The sequence below is a fragment of the Eriocheir sinensis genome, chromosome 7, assembly GCF_024679095.1.
Source record: "Eriocheir sinensis breed Jianghai 21 chromosome 7, ASM2467909v1, whole genome shotgun sequence".
Taxonomy (NCBI): domain Eukaryota; kingdom Metazoa; phylum Arthropoda; class Malacostraca; order Decapoda; family Varunidae; genus Eriocheir; species Eriocheir sinensis.
In genome coordinates, this window is record NC_066515.1 from 2,318,820 (window position 1) to 2,340,767 (window position 21,948).

The window sequence follows — 21,948 nt, forward strand, 5'->3', positions numbered from 1 at the left end:
GAAACAATACAACATAATGAGCGAGCAGATGGGTGTGACAGAGTATTGTGGCTGGTTATCGCAAGAAATTAAGGGCGTGTCAAGGATGTAGAGTCGCCTAAAGCAAGAAAAATGTGGCCTAGAACTCAGTGTTATGAGTAGACCGAGCTTGGTTCTTACTCCAAACAGACCTGCTACTCACTCAGCCGAGGATGGCTGTTGTGATCTTAATCATTGATAGAAATTCGAGAATCTAAGGAAACCGACTGTATTGTCCTGGAATTATAATGTAGGAGATGTAGTAGGATTGTGGTGGGACAGGATTGTGATTATTTGTTTTACGATGTAAAGCAAAGGTAAAACCACTGGGTGTGGTAGGCAATGTGTTTTCCATGACTTGTAGTAGATTATACTACAGGAATGTGTTATTAAGTTTTGTGAAGAGTACATAATGATTGTGATGTAAGCAGAGGATACAAACCACTGCTTGTGGAACGACAGTATTGTGTGGCAACAACTGAGCACATATTGTAGTATTATGTTTAAGACTTGTCGTTTGTCATATGTTGTATCCATTGCTGAATATGCCAGTGTTATGATCGTCTGAGCATAGAATATTGCGTAAAGGCAATTACTTTCATTTAATTTTAAATAAATGTATATTTACTTTTCCTTGTTTATCCCCGAACACAGTCTCCAATAACAACTTAAGCCGGATCACGCTACCAGGGATACGAGACGGTGAAATCATTTATGGAGTAATTAATGAGTGATAAAAAGAGTTGATTTAATACAAGAAAGAAGAGGTCCAAAACATTGATGAATGCATCTCTAACATAGTTATCACACGCCTGCTCTGCTGACACTGCTTTGAACTGACAGTCTTTGCTAGGGAGCTCAGAGCTTGGAGAAACTGGTCTAGAGACTCACCCGACCCCTGCTTCACGTGTGTGGCCAGGACATGCCTAGCAAACACCTCATTTCTAGGTTTTACATATACAGGGATGTCAGTGCTTTCAGCCTTATATATATAAATATATTATCATAAGTGTCACAGTCTGCTATGTAGTCGTACACACTGAGGAGCAACGGTTGGTGAGTAGGATTAGTTTGTCTGCACTGGGAAATGTCGTCTGTACTGCTTGGTAGAAGTTGTTGAATGTCCTCAGCCAGTGCGTCCACTCCTTAGCAGCGGTGGCAGAATCCGGGTCAGCCTCAGCGCTCTGGACGTAGAAACTGTTCCATGGCTTCTCAGATTTTTGTGTGCAATAAATTGTTGTAAAAGATGAAAAACCTGACATAGGTTTTATTGCACACAACAACTGGAGTCACCTCATGAAACTATAGAAACAGCCACTATTACAACACACACTAATTTACATGCACAATAACAAACAAATACATCAAAGTAAGTGCCAGACTACACAGGGACATCCACTAGCAATAATATGCGCGAAGATACACAAATAGCAACATAATAAGCTGGTAAATGCAAGCAGAGAAACACAACGTACATGAGAGCATAAATGTAAAACTACATTGAACATATATTACCACAATACAGATGAAGGAAGATTGTTCCAGAGTTTACCAGCGTGAGGGATGAAAGAGTGAAGATGCTGGTTAACTCTTGCATAAGGGGTTTGGACAGTATAAGGATGAGCATGAGTAGAAAGTCGAGTCTAAGGGGGCTGCGGGAGGGGGAGGCATGCGTTAGCAAGTTCAGAAGAGCAGTCAGCGTGGAAATATCGATAGAAGATAGAAAGAGAGGCAACATTGCGGCGGAATTAAGAGGCAGAAGACTATCAGTATGAGGAGGAGAGCTGACGACGAAGAGCCTAGCCCACCTGTCCAGAGAGCTGTGTGAGTGGAGCCCCACACATGAGATGCATACCCATACGATGTGATGTCCTGCACAATGGTATTAATAGGTCATGAGGTCTCCAAATTAGGCATTGCTGTAAAGCCAGAGTCTGGAGAGAGAGAGAGAGAGAGAGAGAGAGAGAGAGAGAGAGAGAGAGAGAGAGAGAGAGAGAGAGAGAGAGAGAGAGAGAGAGAGAGAGAGGGAGAGAGATTGTCGCGATGTATTACGGTTGTTATGGGCCAAAAAAAGTCTGTCTCTCCACCAGACGTGATGCAAGTGTGACATGGCCTTTTATCTTACGTAATTTAAGGCACTGATGTCAGAAATCACCCGTCCAAGCATCCTTCTCCTGTCAGAGAGGCGCTATACGACAACATAAGCGTGGATAGCCTTGGCTTGAGTTTTAAATTTTCCGCAAAAAAAAAAAATATTAAGCATTTAATGACCAAATATACTCAGGACTTAAATAATTCACAAAGAGTTTTTCAAGTCACTTAGTTATTTTACATGCAATCTATTGCTTAACATTCATGATTTCATTAATATATTTTTTCTCTACTTCTACAAATTTGTTTACCGACAACACGATTTGAAGAAGTAAATAACGAAGAAAACGTATTTTAAGGATAGACTCTGTATTAAAACTCGTGCTGAAGCGCTATGACTGTTTACATAATACATATCTACCTCAATGACGACGCAAAGGCTGTCAGTGAGTTATAGCAGTATTTTACAATATACGTGGATAGCTTAGACTTGAGTTATTCATTTCATGCTTATTATTTACCGGGCAGTTTAAGAGAACATCATGTAGCTATTCTGGCAACTTACACTAGAGCAAGACCTTTAATTTAACAATATATATATATATATATATATATATATATATATATATATATATATATATATATATATATATATATATATATATATATATATATATACACAAATATAGGAAACAGTTCAAGGGCACCCAAAAAGGAAACAATAATAATGCCCTCTACTTACCTCTCCTAAATATAATCCAGAGGTGGCTGAAAGAGAGGTCAATATCGGAAGAAGAGGTGTCCAAATACCCTTCTCTTGAAAGAGTTCAAGTCGGTGGCAGGATGAAATACAGATGCAGGAAGATTGTTCCAGAGTTTACCAGAGTGAGGGATGAAAGATAAGATGCTGGTTATTCTTGCATAAAGGGTTTGATAGGTATAGGGATGAGCATGAGAGAGTGCTTGGCAGCGGGGCCGCGGAGGAGGGGAGGCATGCAGTTAGCAAGTTCAGAAGAGCAGTCCAGCGTGGAAATATCGATAGAAGAGAGAAAGAGAGGCAGCATGGCGGCGGTAATTAAGAGGTAGAAGACTCTCTGTATGAGGAGGAGAGCTGATGAGACGAAGAGCCATATATATATGTATGGAGTAGGTAGGAAGACACTCACCGAACGGGCGCAAGCTACCCTGTTGAGGTATATATGGAGGTGAGAAGGAGCTGAAGCCTCCAAAGACCCTTCCCATGTCCTCACTAACTGTTTCCCTATTGTCTCACTAACACTGGAGAGTAGTTCAGCATGCTCTCTAAAGACAGATCCTCTCTTTATCCACACCACACTACATTCACATAACATATACACCTTTTTTTCCAAAATTCAAAATTCAAAATGGCTCACTAAAATGCCTCGAGTCCCTGCCTGGGGACCACAAATTCCCCAGGAGGACTCCCTTCTGGTTGCTGACCTGAGAGGTGTCTTGATAACCTCGAACCTCTTTCTTCTCAATTTCTGCAACATATGCGGTCTTCGCTCTAATTTTCATTCTGTGGAACATCATCTTCCTCCTCTAAACCTCACCTCTCTTCCTTACCGAAACACAGGTTTCTGAGGCTACTGACAGCAATCTCTACTCTGTTCCTCCTACTATCTCTATCCTAAATTTCAATCCAAAGTTGGATGTTGCGCCTACGTGCGCAACGACATCACTTGCTCTCGTGCCCACGACCTGACTCTTCTGAATTTTCCACCATCTGGTTAAGACTTCACTGTCATTCTATTACTAAATACATCTGTGCTGTTTATCTCTCACCTAACTCTACCAACTATGTAAAATTCTTTGACTATTTGAATTCTAAAGTGAGCACATCTTGACCCACTTCCTTCGCTGAAATCTCCATCCTAGGAGATTTCAATGTTCACCACCAGCTTTGGCTTTCATCCTCTTCACTGACCATCCTGGTGAACAAGTTTGCCAACTTTGTTATCCTCAACGACCTAGAGCAGTTGGTCCAGCACCCTACACGTATTCCTGACTGTCTTGGAGATCGGCCCAACATTCTAGACCTCTTCCTACCTCAAACCCTTCTGCTTATTCTGTCAAACTGTTCTCCGTTGGGCTCCTCCGATCACAATCTTATTTCTGCATCCTGTCCTATCGCTCCTGTACATCCTCTGACCCACCGAAGAGGCGATGCTTTGGCATTTTGCTTCAGCTCGGTGGGACGACCTGAGGATGTACTTTTCCGATTTCCTGTGGAATGATTATTGCTTCCAGGATAGAGACCTCTGTGTGTGCTCAGCGCATCACAGAGGTGATTGTCTCTGGAATGGAGGCATACATTCCTCGTTCTTTCTCTACTCCTCACGCTAAAAGCCTTGGTTTAATCACGCTTGTTCTCGTGCTGTCAATGATAGAGAGGTAGCTCACAAAAGATACCAGAGCCTTCAAACTAATGCTAATTATGAACTTTACATTTCTGCCCGAAATCGTGCCAAATCTATTCTCCGACTAACCAAAAATTCTTTCATTAATAGAAAATGTCAAAACCTTGCTTTCTCTAACTCTTCCTGTGACTTCTTGGCATCTAGCCAAAACATCTCCTCCAACTTCACTTCTTCATCTTTCCTCCACTCTCAGTCCTGACGGCAACACTGCTGTCTCATCTATCTCTAAGGCTGAACTCTTCTCTCAAACTTTTTCTAAAACTCCACTCTGGACGATTCTGGGCATATTCCTCCTACTCATCCCCCTCTGACTCCTTTATGCCTGTTATAAAGATTCTTCAAATGATGTTTTCTATGCCCTCTGGCCTCAATCCTCAGAAGGCTTATGGACCTGATGGAGTGCCTCCTATTGTCCTTAAAACTGTGCCTCCGTGCTGTCACCCTGCCTGGTCAAACTCTTTCGCCTCTGCCTGTCAACATCTACCTTCCTTCTTGCTGGAAGTATGCCTTCATACAGCCTGTACCTAAGAAGGTGACTGCCCAATCCCTCAAACTACCGTCCTATTGCTTTACTTTCTTGTTCATCTAAAGCTTTTGAATCAATCTTAACCGGAAGATTCAAAAGCACCTTTCCACTTCTGACCTTCTATCTGATCGCCAGTATGGGTTCCGCAAGGGCGTTCTACTGGTGATCTCCTAGCCTTCTTAACTGACTCTTGGTCATCCTCTCTAGCTGTTTCGGTGAAACTTTTGTTATTGCGCTGACATATCAAAAGCTTTTGATAGGGTCTGGCACAAATCTTTGCTTTCTAAACTACCCTCCTACGGTTTCTATCCTTCTCTGTACCTTTATCTCCAGTTTCCTTTCTGACTGTTCTATTTCTGCCGGTAGACGGTCACTGTTCTTCCCCTAAATCTATTAACAGTGGTGTCCCACAGGGTTCTGTCCTATCTCCCACTCTTTTCTGTTGTTCATTGATGATCTTCTTCCAAAACGAACTGTCCTATCCATTCCTACGCCGATGATTCCACTCTGCATTATTCAACTTCTTTAATAGAAGACCCACCCTTCAGGAACTTAACGACTCAAGGCTGGAGGCTGCAGAACGCTTAGCCTCAGACCTTACTATTATTTCCGATTGGGGCAAGAAGAACCTGGTGTCCTTCAACGCCTCAAAACACAGTTTCTCCACCATCCACTCGACACAATCTTCCAAACAACTATCCCTATTCTTTGACAACACCCAGCTATCACCTTCCTCAACACTAAACATCCTCGGTCTATCCTTAACTCAAAATCTCAACTGAAACTTCATATCTCATCTCTTACTAAATCAGCTTCCTCGAGGCTGGGCGTTCTGTACCGTCTCCGCCAGTTCTTCTCCCCTGCACAGTTGCTGTCCATATACAGGGCCTTGTCCGCCCTCGTATGGAGTATGCATCTCATGTGGGGGCTCCACCACACAGCTCTTCTGACAGAGTGGAGGCAAAGGCTCTTCGTCTCATCAGCCTCCTCCTCATACTGATAGTCTTCTACCTCTTAAATTCCGCCGCAATGTTGCCTCTTTCTATCTTCTATCGATATTTCCACGCTGACTGCTCTTCTGAACTTGCTAACTGCATGCCTCCCTCCTCGGCCCCCTGCTGCACTCGACTTTCTACTCATGCTCATCCCTATACTGTCCAAACCCTTATGCAAGAGTTAACCAGCATCTTCACTCTTTCATCCTCACGCTGGTAAACTCTGGAACAATCTTCCTTCATCTGTATTTCCTCCTGCCTACGACTTGAACTCTTTCAAGAGGAGGTATCAGGACACCTCTCCTCCCGAAACTGACTTATCTTTCGGCCACCTCTTTGATTCTTTTTAGGAGCAGTGAGTAGCGGGCTTTTTTTTAATGTTTTGTTTTTTGAGCTGTCTCCTTTGCTGTATATATATATATATATATATATATATATATATATATATATATATATATATATATATATATATATATATATATATATATATATATATATATATATATATATATATATATATATATATATATATGTATATGTATATATATATATATATATATATATATATATATATATATATATATATATATATATATATATATATATATATTTTTTTTTTTTTTTTTACAACAAAGGAGGCAGCTCAAGGGCACAGAAAAAAAAAAACAATAATAAAAAAAAGCCCGCTAATCGCTGCTCCCATGAAAGAACCAGAAGAGGTGGCCAAAAGCAAGGTCAAATTCAGGAGGAGAGGTGTCCTGATACCCTCCTCTTGAAAGAGTTCAAGTCGTAGGCAGGAGGAAATATAGATGAAGGAAGATTGTCCCAGAGTTTACCAGTGTGAGGGATGAAAGAGTGAAGATGCTGGTTAACTCTTGCATAAGGGGTTTGGACAGTAAAGGGATGAGCATGAGTAGAAAGTCGTGTGCACCGGGGCCGTGAGAGGGGGGGGAGGCATGCAGTTAGCAAGTTCAGAAGAGCAGTTAGCGTGGAAATATCGATAGAAGATAGAGAGGCAACATCGCGGCGGAATTTAAGAGGTAGAAGACTATAAGTAGGAGGAGGAGAGCTGATGAGACGAAGAGCCTTAGCCTCCACTCTGTCCAGAAGAGCTGTGTGGGTGGAGCCCCCCCACACGTGAGATGCATACTCCATACGAGGGCGGACAAGGCCCCTGTATATGGATAGCAACTGCGTGGGGGAGAAGAACTGGTGGAGACGATACAGAACGCCCAACCTTGAGGAAGCTGATTTAGCGAGAGAAGAGATGTGAAGTTTCCAATTGAGATTTTGAGTTAAGGATAGACCGAGTATGTTTATTGTTGAAGAAGGTGACAGCTGAGTGTTGTCGAAGAATAGGGGATAGGTGTTTGGAAGATTGTGTCGAGTTGATAGGTGGAGAAATTGAGTTTTTGAGGCATTGAAGGACATAAGGTTCCTTCTGCCCCAATCGGAAATGATAGCAAGGTCTGAGGTTAAGCGTTCTGCAGCCTCCAGTGTGGAGTCATGTACTTCCTGTTTTGATGGTCTTCTATTGAAAGAAGTTGAATAATGCAGAGTGGAGTCGTCGGTGTATGAGTGGACAGGACAGTTTGTTATGGAAAGAAGATCATTGATGAATAACAGGAAGAGAGTGGGTGATAGGACAGAGCCCTGTGGAACGCCACTGTTGATAGGCTTCGGGGAAGAGCAGTGACCGTCTACCACCGCAGAGATAGAACGGCCAGAAAGGAAGCTGGAGATAAAGGAACATAGAGAGGGATAGAATCCGAAAGAGGGCAGTTTAGAAAGCAAAGACTGGTGCCAGACTCTATCGAAGGCTTTCGATATGTCTAGTGCAACAGAGAAAGTTTCACCAAAACTGCTAAGAGAGGATGACCAAGAGTCAGTTAAGAGAGCACGAAGATCGCCAGTAGAACGCCCCTTGCGGAATCCATACTGGCGATCAGAAAGAAGATTAGAAATGGAAAGGTGCTTTTGAATCTTCCGGTTAAGGATTGATCCAAAAGCTTTAGATAGACATGAAAGTAAAGCTATTGGGCGGTAGTTTGAGGGATTGGAGCGGTCACCCTTCTTGGGCACAGGCTGTACAAAGGCATACTTCCAGCAGGAAGGAAAGGTAGATGTTGATAGGCAGAGACGAAAGAGTTTGACCAGGCAGGGTGTCAGCACAGAAGCACAGTTTTTAAGGACAATAGGAGGCACTCCATCAGGTCCATAAGCCTTCTGAGAGTTGAGGCCAGAGAGGGCATAGAAAACATCATTAGGAAGAATCTTAATAACAGGCATAAAGGAGTCAGAGGTGGGATGAGTAGGAGGAATATGCCCAGAATCGTCCAAAGTGGAGTTCTTACAGAAAAATATATATATATATATATATATATATATATATATATATATATATATATATATATATATATATATATATATATTACAAAAATATATAACGTACAGACTCACAGTGAGAGAGATCGTCACGCGCGGGGCATCGGTAGATCTGTAAACAATGGAGGTTTCCCCAGGCCAAGCCACTGGCCTGCTAGAGTGGATGGACTACAGCAGCCTGAATGCTGGCTGGCCTCACTGATTTTGTTGGCGTGACCAGCCTTGCCACTCCTTGGCTTTTTTTTACTAGATCTTGGCTTTTGGGCTGAGACTTTGGCGCCTTGTCTTTTTTTTCCCTTGAGAACAGGCTAATCTAGGCTTTTTTTTTAATTCTCTCCTGCTTGGCTGTTCCCTTCGCTCGTGTCCCTGCCCTCTCACCCCCTCATTCCCCACTCATCCTCTCATTCAGTCTTGGTCTCTGGCTCCCTACCCCTCTCCTACCCAACAACTCCCCTCCGGGCCTTCCCCACCATTGCCCATCCACTCCTAGCCCTCTCCCCTTACCCATCGTCTTCCACGCCACCTCCCCTGGACCCCAACCCAATAGAGTTCCCCCACCCTCCCGGCACACCGCAGCCGCTCCATGTTTCCCCTCTCCCTGCCCAACAGCGAAATGGTGTCGCTCGTATGTGGGTCTTCACTTTATTGTAGCTTATAATTGCTAATTACCCAATGACCTGCAATTTATGTAAGAAGTGTTTTGATTACAACTCTATCCGGAAGGTTACAGTATATACACAACATAATCAGTGTTATGCAATACGAGGCCCTCATCACATATTACCCATCTAATGTGGCCCTGCCAGCCAAAAAGGTTGAGCACCACTGCTCTGCATAGAAGGCTGTACATGCTTCTACATTAAAAGTGAGGCCATGGTCAATATATAATGAAAACACATTATACAGAGGAAGTGTGAGGGATCAAGGCGAGTGTGGAACATTTCTTCTCAGCTTCTACGGAATAAAGACAAGGAAATGCTGGTGTTTTTCTATGAAAACCTGTACATACATTCTTAGTGCATATACTGAAGCAGTTGAATTACTAAAAACATGAAATGTAGAAGAAATAAGGCAGACAAGTTCATTTACTCCGACGAGCAGGGAGCGAGAAACGCAATGTTTTGGGTGGAATTGCTGACTCCGGCCATCGGCTAAGCTCCGCCCACCCCTACCCCCCATGCTTCACCTCAGTGTGAAGAGCGGCCCGCTGAGGGCCACTCCATGTATTATTTCTCCAAGGTTTTGCTGCGTGTGTGTGTGGGGGGGGGGGGCTGTCGCTGCACGTCACTGTGTTGGTTTGCGACGCACGGAGGACAATGAGCCGAATATCTTATTTTTAGGTAATTAAAGCGAGGCTACATTACTACATTATCGATAAGTGTGGGGCTGATTTCACTATTCATGAATACCGTAAGGCTTTGGCGGTGTGGCCTCTAAACACTTTATGCTTTACTTTTTTACTCATACTGTGTCGCCTGCTATGGATCTTCTCCACGGCAATGGCAAAAGCAAATGTAATGTTTTCAGACTCTGCCAAGCGCGTGGCGGCCCGGGAGCAGCCGGACGAGGTCGCCGGTGCCGCCTCAGGCTCGGCGGGGCCGAGTCGAGGTCGCGCCGCTACGTCCTGGCATGGCCCTAGTTGCCGCAGGGAGGTCCACTAAGGCCGGCGCCGCGCCACACGGTAATTGTTCCGCCAGCGCCGCAGGGTGGCACACGGCTCAGACTCACCGAGGGCTGGCGGAAGAGTTTGAGCGTCGGCGCCGCGCCTTGTTGCGTGCGTGTGCCCTGCACGACACGCGGGCCGCCTACCCGGACATGGCCTGGCGGCAGAATTACAGACACATGTTGGCGGGGACGTTGACGCTCTTCAAGGTGCCCAAGGTAGGTCGCTTGTGTCTTGTAAGAATGCATTCAAGGAACTAAGTCTCTTCACTTTGGGAGTATATATTCCTGATACAAAACTAAAAAAAAATTTGTGATTTAGCATATTTCTATTTATCGTCTGTGTCAAAGGTTTGAGGCCTAAAACATGGTTCCTGCAGGCCGGGTCCTCGGCGGTGAAGGACTTCATGTCTCGGATGGCGCAGCAGACTTGGGCAACGCCGCGGCCGCTGAGCGCAGTGGTGGTGCGGCACCCGCTGGCCAGGCTGGCCTCCGCCTACAGGTTATCTTGACAGCCCTTCTGTTCCCTCAGGGCATGACCAACGCTTGTGACATACAAGGCTGCGGGCGACACCCACTTGCGTGTTCAGAAAGCCTGGCATCTTGATGGTGGTTTAGATCTTAACTCAAAATGGATGCGTCCAGGATGCAATGAACCACTTCATGCCTCCAATGAATGACACACCTGAAAACTTTGTATTTTCTAAATTCATTAAAATCTGGTCGAGCTAAGGACCTAAGGAGAATGTGACCAATGAAATTATTTAATTACAGATTATCTCTTAGTCTTGAAGTAATCTCAGTCTAGCGGAGGCACGCGCTCTTTTTCCAATTTTGACACAACACGTAAGGCTTCGTGTCTGATTCTCATTAACGACGAAAAGTGGGGAAAAGATACTGACGGGAATGGTGAATGTTTTCCTCGTGTCTTGATAATTTCCGATCTCAAGCCTTGCACGTGTCCTTCCTTCCCTGCAGAGACAAGTACCTGGGCGGCGCGCCGCTCTTCCAGTACGACGCTGCGTGGCGCAAGGCGACGCAAGGCATCGAGACGTGGGACTGGCGGTTCGCCAAGTACTGGCTGCCGGCGCTCGTGTCCACCGGGGCTCTGAAGCCAACTCGTGAGTTTAATGAAACATTGGACAGGATTAGAAGAGCGTACAAGATTTACGTGTACCATTACGCCAGTCAGGCAGGAGCTCTCTTGGTCAAGCCATCACGAACGGAAAAACTATTTTATGGTGTGACAGAAATGTACACCGTCCACCAATGTTGTCGTCTGGCACTTCTGTGGCCTTCGTCACGACGTTCGGGAGGGGCTATGACCTGCGGGACCTGGTGATGCGGTTCCGGAACACGTCCTTCACCTTCAGCCAGTTCCTGTGGCACGTGGTCTGGACGCACGACGCGGGCGTGGCAGACGAGCACTGGATGACCTACACCGAGGCGTGCGATCCGTGCCGGGTGAAGTTCGACTACATCCTGAAGCTGGAGACGATCCAGGAGGAGATCCAGTACCTGTTCTGTGGGGTGCTAGGCTTCCAGGGCGAGGCCACTTTCCCGGTGAGGCATCGCAGCCACGGCCACGCCCTCGCCCGCTCAGACCGGGAGTACTACGCCAACTTGAGCACGGAGCTGATGCGCCGACTGCTGGGCATCTACAGGCACGACTTCGCCATCTTTGACTACAGCCAAGGCCAGTAGTGCGTGAGGCTGAAAACGAATGGACTGGGACTCGCTTTGTCAAATGTTTGGGGCTCTTGTTGAGACCGTTTGGGAGGCCACAGAGGAGACACGGTTGTCACGAGTGTTCTTCCCGTTCACGGCGCAGAAGCCTTCCCAAATAACCACCAGGCTCAAGAAACCACCCATGGAAACCCCGACAACTTGTGGGAGGGTCTTTTGAAGTAGGTGTACCAAGGCTTCGAAGAGTTTGATAAAATGGGACTGGGGCTCTTACAAGTTACTGGCAGGGAGGGAGGGAACGTGGCACCTGGGGGGGGAGGGTTGGCAGACTTGGCGTGATACGAAGTGAATGTAACACAAGGACACACAGCTATATAAGGAGACCCCAAGAGGCCCAGAAAGACAGACAGCCTACACATGGCAGCTCCTGAAGATGGGGTGTTCATTAACGTCCCATCCATAAATACGTACCTGCAACCTTCATTTAAAGCTTTCAATTGTGTTTACCTCAACTACACGCCTGCTCAGTTTGTTCCACTCACCCACCAGCCTGTTCGTGAGCCGGTTCTTGCCTATTTCCTTCCAGAACCTGAATTTGTCTCACTCATACCCGTTGCTGCGTGTCCAATCATCTGTTTTTAATGTACGTACTTCATCTACATCGCTTTTGTTAATCCCTTTCAACCATTTCAAACCTCACCTAACTCACAATACAATACAATACAATACAATACGTGTGTGTGTGTGTGTGTGTGTGTGTGTGTGTTATAACGACTCTTCAAGGCGTACGCTCGAGGGTTGTTTCAGGGTGCTTGTCCCACTTCACAACCACCATCTCCATCCTAATAACGAGCCCCAACCATCAGCACTAATACACCAACACTTCAAGACCTCAACACCTCAATTCCAGCTGCTGTGTCGACCACGACGCTTCAACACCTCAACACCTTGACTGAAACAAGCCGGGCTTCATCGGAGGATATATATATATATGTATATGTATATATATATATATATATATATATATATATATATATATATATATATATATATATATATATATATATATATATATATATATATATATATATATATATATATATATATATATATATATATATATATATATATATATATATATATATATATATATATATATATATATATATATATATATATATATATATATATATATATATATATATATATATATATATATATATATATATATATATATATATATATATATATATATATATATATATATATATATATATATATATATATATATATATATATATATATATATATATTAGAGATGTATCGGATATCCGCATCCGCATATTTTTTCACATCCGCATCCGCATCCGTAGTTGTGATAAACTGAACATCCGCCTCCGCCTCCGCATCCGCATTTGTGGTGAAATATACATCCGCATCCGCATTCTACAGAGGATGTGTGGATGCGGATGTGTTTTGTGTATTGCACAACCTATAGAGTGTAGAGTAATATATAGACACGCAGTTACAGACTAGCAGAGTAGTAGAGCTTACAGACTTAGAGTTCAGACAGAGCTTAGAAATGTGGAGTAAATTTATTGATGTGTGTCTAATGAATTAATTATCTAGTAAAACTAAAGCAAATAATATCACGGATTCATTTCCTTTCAAACTTACACAACGTAATGTGTCTAGAATTTAGGGGAAGGTCAGGAGGAGGGGGCGAATTTTACTTAGTGACTATGAAGTAAAAATACTTAGTAAATAAACTGCAAACTGTGAATGGTGGAATGTTAGATACTTAGTAACAACAGATGAGTGAGTCACTGTGTGTGTGTGTGTGTGTGTGTGTGTGTGTGTGAGGAGGGTGAAGAGGGAGATAGAGAGGAGGCTTATCACCCTTGCTTGTCACCTTCACCCCGATGCCTTACTGCTGGAGAGAGAGAGAGAGAGAGAGAGAGAGAGAGAGAGAGAGAGATTGTAATGTGTGTCGTGTGGGTGAGTAATGTCGTACATTGCAGTCTTAGACCTTATTCCCACTTCACACGGTAGAATTCAGTGCTTCTTCCTTAAATACTTTTAATGCGAATGTTTCCATAATTATACAAATAATAATATTAAAAAAGATATGAACCGGCAGCGCTGAGCTCTTCTTATCGCACGAGTTTTCCTGTTGTCGCCTGTTTCCCCTGATACAGTGAGTTGCCGATGAAAAGATTTTCACAGAGGAAGGGTAATATTAGCTATTGTTTTATCATTATTATTATCATTATTACTGTTATAGAGGGCTTTTCGATGTATTTCTTACTAGAATTTAATGCAATGAAGCATTAGAATAAAGTAATTTTCTTTTCACATTTGCTAAGCATCTCGAAAATTTATAATACTGATCCATAAGTTGTAAACTGGCATTCTGAGCATAAGTCCTACACAGTACACTGGCAGCTAGGTCATCAGTTTGGTAAGAGTTTGCCTTCGAAGGAAGAAGTACTGCTTCTTCCTTGCTTTGCTCCTCGCTGATAATACAGTTTGCCAGTGATGGTTTAAAAGGATATTATAATCAAGTTTACAAAGCCTTATTGTTCTGTGCTGACTGCTACAGCAGCTGAAAAATGGCGTCACATAGCAGTGAAGTGTGGAAATATTTTATGAGCAAGTCAAGTGACCTAGCACAGTGTCTGTTGTGCAAGAAAGATTATTCACGAAAGGGACGTGGAACTACATCTTTGAAAAACCACTTGAAATCAGTGCATAAAGAACAGTTTGAAGAGTTAATGGCAAAAGAGATAAAGAAGTTGGAAGAAAAAATAAATATAGAAAAAACACCTTTGCAAAAAGCAAAGACAGATGCTAAGCAAAGGAATGTTGCTTAGTATTTTCAGAGTGCAAAATTATGGATGCTTCTAACCCTAAGGCAAAGAAACTGGATAAATGCATTGCAGAAATGTTAGTCATGGATGATTTGCCTTTCAGTCATGTTGAGGACATAGGATTCATGAGACTGATGACTGAAGCTGCTCCACTATACAGTCTAAAGCAGCGAAATTTATATTCATCAATGATATGTAGTGATATGTATGAGTCTGTTTTCAAGAAAATAAAAGAAATAATTGATGAAGTGAAGCAAGACAACAAACTTTCCTTCACAACTGATGTGTGGTCAGATACCTCAGCAGGTGTCTCATTGCTGAGTTTAACTGCACATACCATAAATAAGGAATTTGAAAGAACAAACTTTGTGCTAGGTGCTGAACCACTGGAAGAACGACATACAGGAGAGTATATTTCCAAAATGTTGGATGATATGCTGATGAAGTGGGACATATCTCGTACAAATGTGCACTGTGTTCTGCGTGATGCTGGAGCAAATATGAAAAAAGCTCTGTTTCTCTCAGGTGTAAATAATTTGGATTGTACTGTGCATAAAATACAGCTGATTGCTAAAACTGGGTTATCATTACATTGTGATATAGAAAACATGATAAAAAAAAACTCGTAGTATTGCTACGCACTTTCATCACTCAACTATGGCACAAGATGAACTTCAAAAGATTCAGGACAGGCTGCAAGTACCTAAACTCTCTGTTATTCATGATACACCCACAAGATGGAATAGCACCTTACACATGCTAAGAGGAACACTAGAAATAAAGGAATCTGTGTGTGTGTATGCTGCTACCAACTCCAAAATCAAACAGCCCAGCAATACTGAGTGGTTAATTATGCATAAATGTGTACAAGCCTTACAACCTTATGAAGATATCACAAAAAAACTTAGTGACTCCACATCAACAGCAGCTGAAGTGATTCCACTTGTAAAGTCCTTAAAACACACTCTTCAGCATACCACATCAGTAGTTTCTAACCCTGTTGAAGAAACTCATACTTCAGATACAAGCTCTGAAGATGAACCAGGCTCAGGATCAGTGATTGAGTTAAATGAAGACAGACAAGCAACACAGGCAGTAAACTTCATGAAAGAAGCAATGCAGGTTGATGTTGAGAAAAGATTTTCTTGGATTGAAAATGAAGATCTTTACAGAATTGCAACATATATTGACCCAAGATACAAGAGTAAATTTTTTTCAACATCTCACGTCACTGATCAAGTAAAATCATCACTTGCCAGAGTATGTGAGGAGCTTAGTCAGACGACTATTCTAGAAGAGGAAGATGGAGAACCAAGGAGGAAACGAAGAAGAGATGATATGAGTGAAACACCTACCACCTGTGGAACATTAGATGAAGCAATGACCTCTATTCTTGCCTCCAGCAGTGATGATGAAGCAGAAAACTCATCTGTAGTAACTTTACTCATGAAAGATATTGAGAAATATCACAGAGAGAAAAGAATAAGTGGAACAAGTCAAGATAGTTTGCAATGGTGGAAGACAATGAAGACAGTCTACCCTGATTTGGCAAAGGTAGCTTGCCAGTATCTCTCCTGTCCACCAAGTAGCGTTCCTAGTGAGCAGCTGTTTAGTAGTGCTGGCTTCATATATGACGCTAAGCGCAATCGGCTTTTGCCAGAAAAGGTAGATAAGCTACTGTTTTTTAAACAAAACTTGCTCATCTTGAACTTTAAATATTAAGTAATAAATATGTGTTTATAGTATCAGTTCAATCAGTTGGTTATAGATTTATAGTTAACCACTTTCAAAAGGGTGGAGGTTCGGGAAAGTGGTCGGTGGGATGCACGACGAGTTGGGTCCACGTCCCGCATCCTGGTAACGCACAAAATGTGTGGCTGAAACTCGTCATAAAACTTTATTGTAACAAAAAGTACTTCCACTTTACTTCCACTAGTATACTCTGGAACTCCCTTCCTGCGTCTGTATTTACGTCTTCCTATGACTTAAATACTTTCAAAGAGAGAAGTATCAACTATTAAGACACCATTCGAACTCATTTGGCAGTATTTTGGTTCTCCCATCTTGTTTTTATTTGTTACGTCTCCTGTCTGCATGGTCTGACACTGAAACAGGCTTTTTTTTGGGGGGTCCTCTCGGTGAGAACGTTTGACGTAAAAACATCCGCATCCTCATCCGCATCCGCGAGGATGTCATATTTTGATATCCGCATCCGCATTTGCATCCGCATTTTAGTAGAGACTGATATCCGCATTCACATTTGCATCCGAAAAATGACATCCGCATATACATCCGCATCCGCGGATGTCTGAAATTCGACATCCGATACATCTCTAATATGTATATATATGTATATATATATATATATATATATATATATATATATATATATATATATATATATATATATATATATATATATATATTACATAACAAAGGATACAGCTCAAGGGTACAAAAAAGAAAACAATAATAAAATATAAAAAGGCTGCTACTCGCTGCTCCCATAAAGAATCTAAAGAGGTGGCCGAAAGAGAGGTCAATTTCGGGAGGAGAGGTGTCCTGATACCCTTCTCTTGAAAGAGTTCAAGTCGTAGGCAGGAGGAAATACAGAAGAAGGAAGATTGTTCCGGAGTTTACCAGCGTGAGGGATGAAAGAGTGAAGATGCTGGTTAACTCTTGCATAAGGGGTTTGGACAGTATAGGGATGAGCATGAGTAGAAAGTCGCATGCAGCGGGGCCGAGGGAGGGGGGGAGGCATTGTTGTTGTTGTTGTTTGATAAATTTATTGCGCAATAGCGTCAGACAAGACAATTTTTAGCAAATGCATCGGGTTTAACTATAGACAATGGACACACACACACACACACACGCTAAAACAGAAAGCAAGTTGATGTAATATACAGATAAGTCAGAAAAATTTAGAGGGACTAGTGCCACGTAGGGCACATAACATTAGGAGAATCCACCAAAACGAGGGTGGCGCACCAGGATTGCGTCGAGGAAGTCGTGGTTCAGGAGGTGGCGGCAGACAGCATCCAACGGCTGTCCCTGGGGTAGCAAACCATGAACAGTGGGGCAGGCCAGGCAGTAATGTTCAATGGTGTTCAACATCGGTGAGCGGCACAGGTGACATACCACAAATACAGGCTCCCCCTCCACCCCGGCGACCCTCCACGGTGGACGGTAGCCCAGCTGCAGACGTGCGGAGACAACATTATATCTCCGGACCATGAGGCCCCGGCGTCGGTAGGAGTATTTGTGGCGGCAGACAGAGTCGTAGTGGTTGATGGTGACACTGTGAGGCCTCTCTGCATCCCTACGATGCCGTGCAGGAAGGAAGGCGGCGGAGCAGACTCTGGAGAGAGGGCAGGGCAGGGAGAGGGGGCGTCCATCACCACGTGGAGGCAGACGGCACGCTTCCTTCACTACGCGGTCATCTGTGGCATTGTGATACAGACCCACATGAGATGGCACCCATAAAAATTTGACACACAACTGACAATCATTCATTAAAGATAGAAAGGACAGGATCTGTTGAACGACTTGAGGGTGGGTGGGCTGAACAGCAGACAGGGACTGAAGGGCAGGCTTAGAATCACAAATAATGGCAGCATTTACTCCCCTTTGACAAACGAGGCTGACGGCATCTAGTATGGCACATAGCTCACACAATGTGGAGCTGGAGTGGTCACGGAGGCGACGGCCAACTCATCCCCCAGGAGGAGGCTCCAAGTCAGGCGAGAAGAGTGCGCAACCAGCCGCACCGTCCGATTGCAGTGACCCGTCAGTGTAGAGGCAGTGTGGAGCTGTGATGGAGGACGTCACTGTTGCTACGTGTTCCAGGGCCAACTGCAGCTGTAAGGGAGGCGGGTCCAACTTGGATGCAGGAGTTAGGCTTACCTCTGGCATTGGCAACAGCCACGGGGGCGGGCCTGGGGGCACGTCAGCAGCAGGAATATCCAAATCAAGACTGCGCATCAAGGAAGAGACAGACCGAATAAGGGCGCGACCAGCGGGCAATATAGGAGGAACAGGTCGAGCGGGTCCAAGCGACATCCTGATCAGCTGCGAGTAGTGGGGCGAGAGATGTGGGAAATGGAGGCACTTAACAGTGAGGCGAGTGACATTAGAATAAATTATCTCGACCAAGGGTGGAAGACGTAGCTCGCATTGCATATTTTCAATCCTGGTAGACATGGGACACCTGAGAATGACTCTCATCGCTCTCTTCTGAACAATTTCTAAGGGCTCTAAAGTAGTTCGGGGAAGTTGTACCAAGGCAGGGGAGAGGTAATCAACAACAGAGCGAATGAAAGTAATATATATGGTCCTGGCCACAGGAATGGAGATGCCCGAAGAGTTGTTAGTGAGCCACTGGAGAGGTTGAAGCCGTCTCTGGAGGCGATCCAACAAGTCATGGGTGGGAGGATGGGTCTGACGCCCGGCAGGGAAGACTGTTGAGATCTTGACAGGTGCGCCAAGGTAAGAGTACTGGGTACACAAGAAAATGACAGTCCCTCCAACGGTGAAGTCTGGCAGAGCGGCAGGAGGGCGGCAGGAAAATATCCTGCTCCTATCAGGAGAGACAATGACACCACAGTTAGAGGAGGACATGGAGAGGAGGCAAGAAACAGCTGAAGATCCCTTGGTGAAGTGGAATGAACACATATATCATCAGCGTAACATGTAATCGTAATACCAGGAATGTCAGGTAGAGAAGTGAGTAGCCGATGCATCAAAATATTAAACAAAAACGGACTTAGAACACCCCCTTGAGGCGTGCCAAGGAGAAAACTTCTTGAATGACTGCTCCTCACTCCTCAGCCACTGCCGTCGTCTGTTTGTTTACACGCAGCCGTTTGGTACCCACGTACCCACACTCGTACTCACAACCGTTTTCCATTCATACGGACAACTAACAACTCACTCCCGGTTGGGCATACGGGCAACAGCGGTTGCCCATAGACCCAATGGTTGGACACCGCCTTTTAAGGCAGCATGCATGACGCCGACAGTAGGTAGACGTGACCCGTACATGTCAAAGCAGCACAAAACTCGTGGCGGTAATGCGCAAAAGTTGGGATGGTAAGAATTTAGGACTAAGCGCTAAACTCTAGGATCGCTAAACTCAGATAGTGCGAAACTCAAGAGGGTACTGAATTACTAATAGCACTGGCTTGGTTGTAAGTTGTAAGCCATAGCTCAGTGAGTTCCTGTAGCTTATGTGGGAGGCGGAACATCTCAGAATACCGAGTTCAACTGCACCAACAAGACTCTTGGTACCAAACGCCTTTCCTCCACCTTGACGAGGGCAAAGACACGGATCACAGAGGAAGGGGTGGCAAGTCTCAAGTGTTCATTTCTTATTCAAGCAGCCTAACAAGTGTCACTAGCACTGGTCACAAAGAATGGCGCATCCACGCCACTTGTAAACAAAACACAAAATGTTGAAGGTCACGGCAAGATCAAAAGTTCAGGACCAAATCAAAAGGTTCAAGTCACTCTTCCTTCAGCGCAAGAGGACGCACAACACCACACTACACTTCACTGCTCTACACTGCACCAACGCCATACAGACTTACACGTCACTACAACACTTGGGAATCTTTGGCGTGGCGCTGTGTCTATGATAACCCGGCCAGCCCAACACAGGCAGTACGTACACCGGCGGCTGGTGGCTGTGGCTCTGCTCCCCGATGGCTGCTGGGTTACTGACGCCGGTGGGGGCACGCTGCAGCATCGCCCGGTGTGCCTTCATCTCCTCCAGCCTCTTGCGCCTGAAGAACCCTTTCTGTGCGGAGGGGAGGCTGTGTTAGTATGTGTGTTTGTTACGACTGATGCAGCTGGACCTAAATTTCTGCATGGCGAGGGGAGACTTTGTTGGTAAAGTCACATCTCGATAAACACGAGTTTAAATAACGCGTTTTTGATTTAACACAAGTTGATATTTGACCCCTTCACTACGGCCGGGCCAAAACAGTGCCCCGCGCCGTATGCAAGGTCGCTGCGCGCGCCAAATTTCAAATGTCTCTACTGAATATAACAACTTTTTAGCCATAAACTCTTCATAATCATCATGTATTATATATGAAAACATGCAGAATTAAATGGTGCACATGAAGAAACATAAATTAATTGATAATTTTGAGATGTAAGCATAAATATAGATAAAATAACTCGTATATTGGCTAAAGCGACCCAGGATGCAGTATGCGCGTCCTCGGATATGGTACGGGGCACGCAAGGACGGACGCAGTATACTCGTCCTCGTGTTGAAGGGATTAAGGAGATACGTTTAACCCGTGGGCTTCGGCTATGGGAACTCCGAGAAGTGGCCAAGAAACGACAAAATTACGCTGCATTTTGAGACTAAGAAAAGAGCATGGAATGAACATCAGAGTACTCCTCTCATAACCAAAAAGCCGTTAAAAATATTTACTTTTACTCAAACTCCATTATTTTTGGGTGGTGTTTGTTACAAAATAAACAGTCTCGTGACGCGTGGCATCTAGCCAATAGTCGCTTGTTGTCTACTGTAGAGAATTTGACAAGTGATTACTATATGGATAGCTAATTGAGTATGCCATGACTTTACAGCACCACCTATGACAAAAAAGCCCACCTGAAGATCACTCACCCACCACAATGACCTCGGGCATTCATGGTGGGTTGTGCTATGCCACCACTGCCTACAATTAGCTCAAATTAGGTGTTTTATGGCGAGCCCTTTTTAGGGTCCACCGTACCACAGCCACGACTCGTGAAAGCCCTGAAAAAGGTCTGCCATCATTCTCGGGCTAACTAACACGATATGATCGATTTAACACCCCCTGGAGGTGGAAGGACGGGGTGAGGAGGGAGGAGGTTATCTTTGTCACCAACAGCATGGGTAGTCAAAGGAAGAGGAAGGAGGCAAGTGAGCCAGAGTGAAGGAGGTGAAGGGAGCGCGAGGTGAGAAGGGACGGTGGCCAAGGCATATAGTATGGTACGGTATGGTACAAAATTACGGTACGGTACAAATCTGAGGACGGCAAAAGTACGGTACGATATTACAGTACGATACTTTTCTAATAGTACGGTACGGTACGAAAGTTCGATATTTTTTTGTACCCTTTTTCATACCAGGATATAGACGAAAACCTGCATCTGTGATCAGGTCATTCAGGTGAATGAAGTGAGTGAGGTCATGTGCCGCACTCCCGCAGGACCTGGAGTGGAATGGCAAGGTCATTAATGTCAGGTCAGTGAGGTCTCAGCCTTCCCAGGGGATT

At 44.2% G+C, this 21,948-nt stretch overlaps 2 protein-coding genes across 17 annotated transcripts in view; one reads left to right on the forward strand and one right to left on the reverse strand.

Moving 5' to 3' along the window:
• Positions 1-21,948, reverse strand: part of LOC126992266 (uncharacterized) — a 73,431-nt gene that overhangs the window by 25,841 nt on the left and 25,642 nt on the right. The window lies entirely within an intron of this gene.
• Positions 11,308-12,055, forward strand: LOC126992339 (carbohydrate sulfotransferase 11-like). Its single transcript, XM_050851028.1, has one exon. The coding sequence runs from the start codon at positions 11,388-11,390 to the stop codon at positions 11,820-11,822; it is 435 nt and encodes a 144-aa protein (XP_050706985.1). The 5' UTR covers positions 11,308-11,387; the 3' UTR covers positions 11,823-12,055.

Bases quoted from the DNA above. Each gene is read 5' to 3' on its own strand.
- LOC126992339 (XM_050851028.1), top strand. From the start codon at position 11,388: ATGTTGTCGTCTGGCACTTCTGTGGCCTTCGTCACGACGTTCGGGAGG.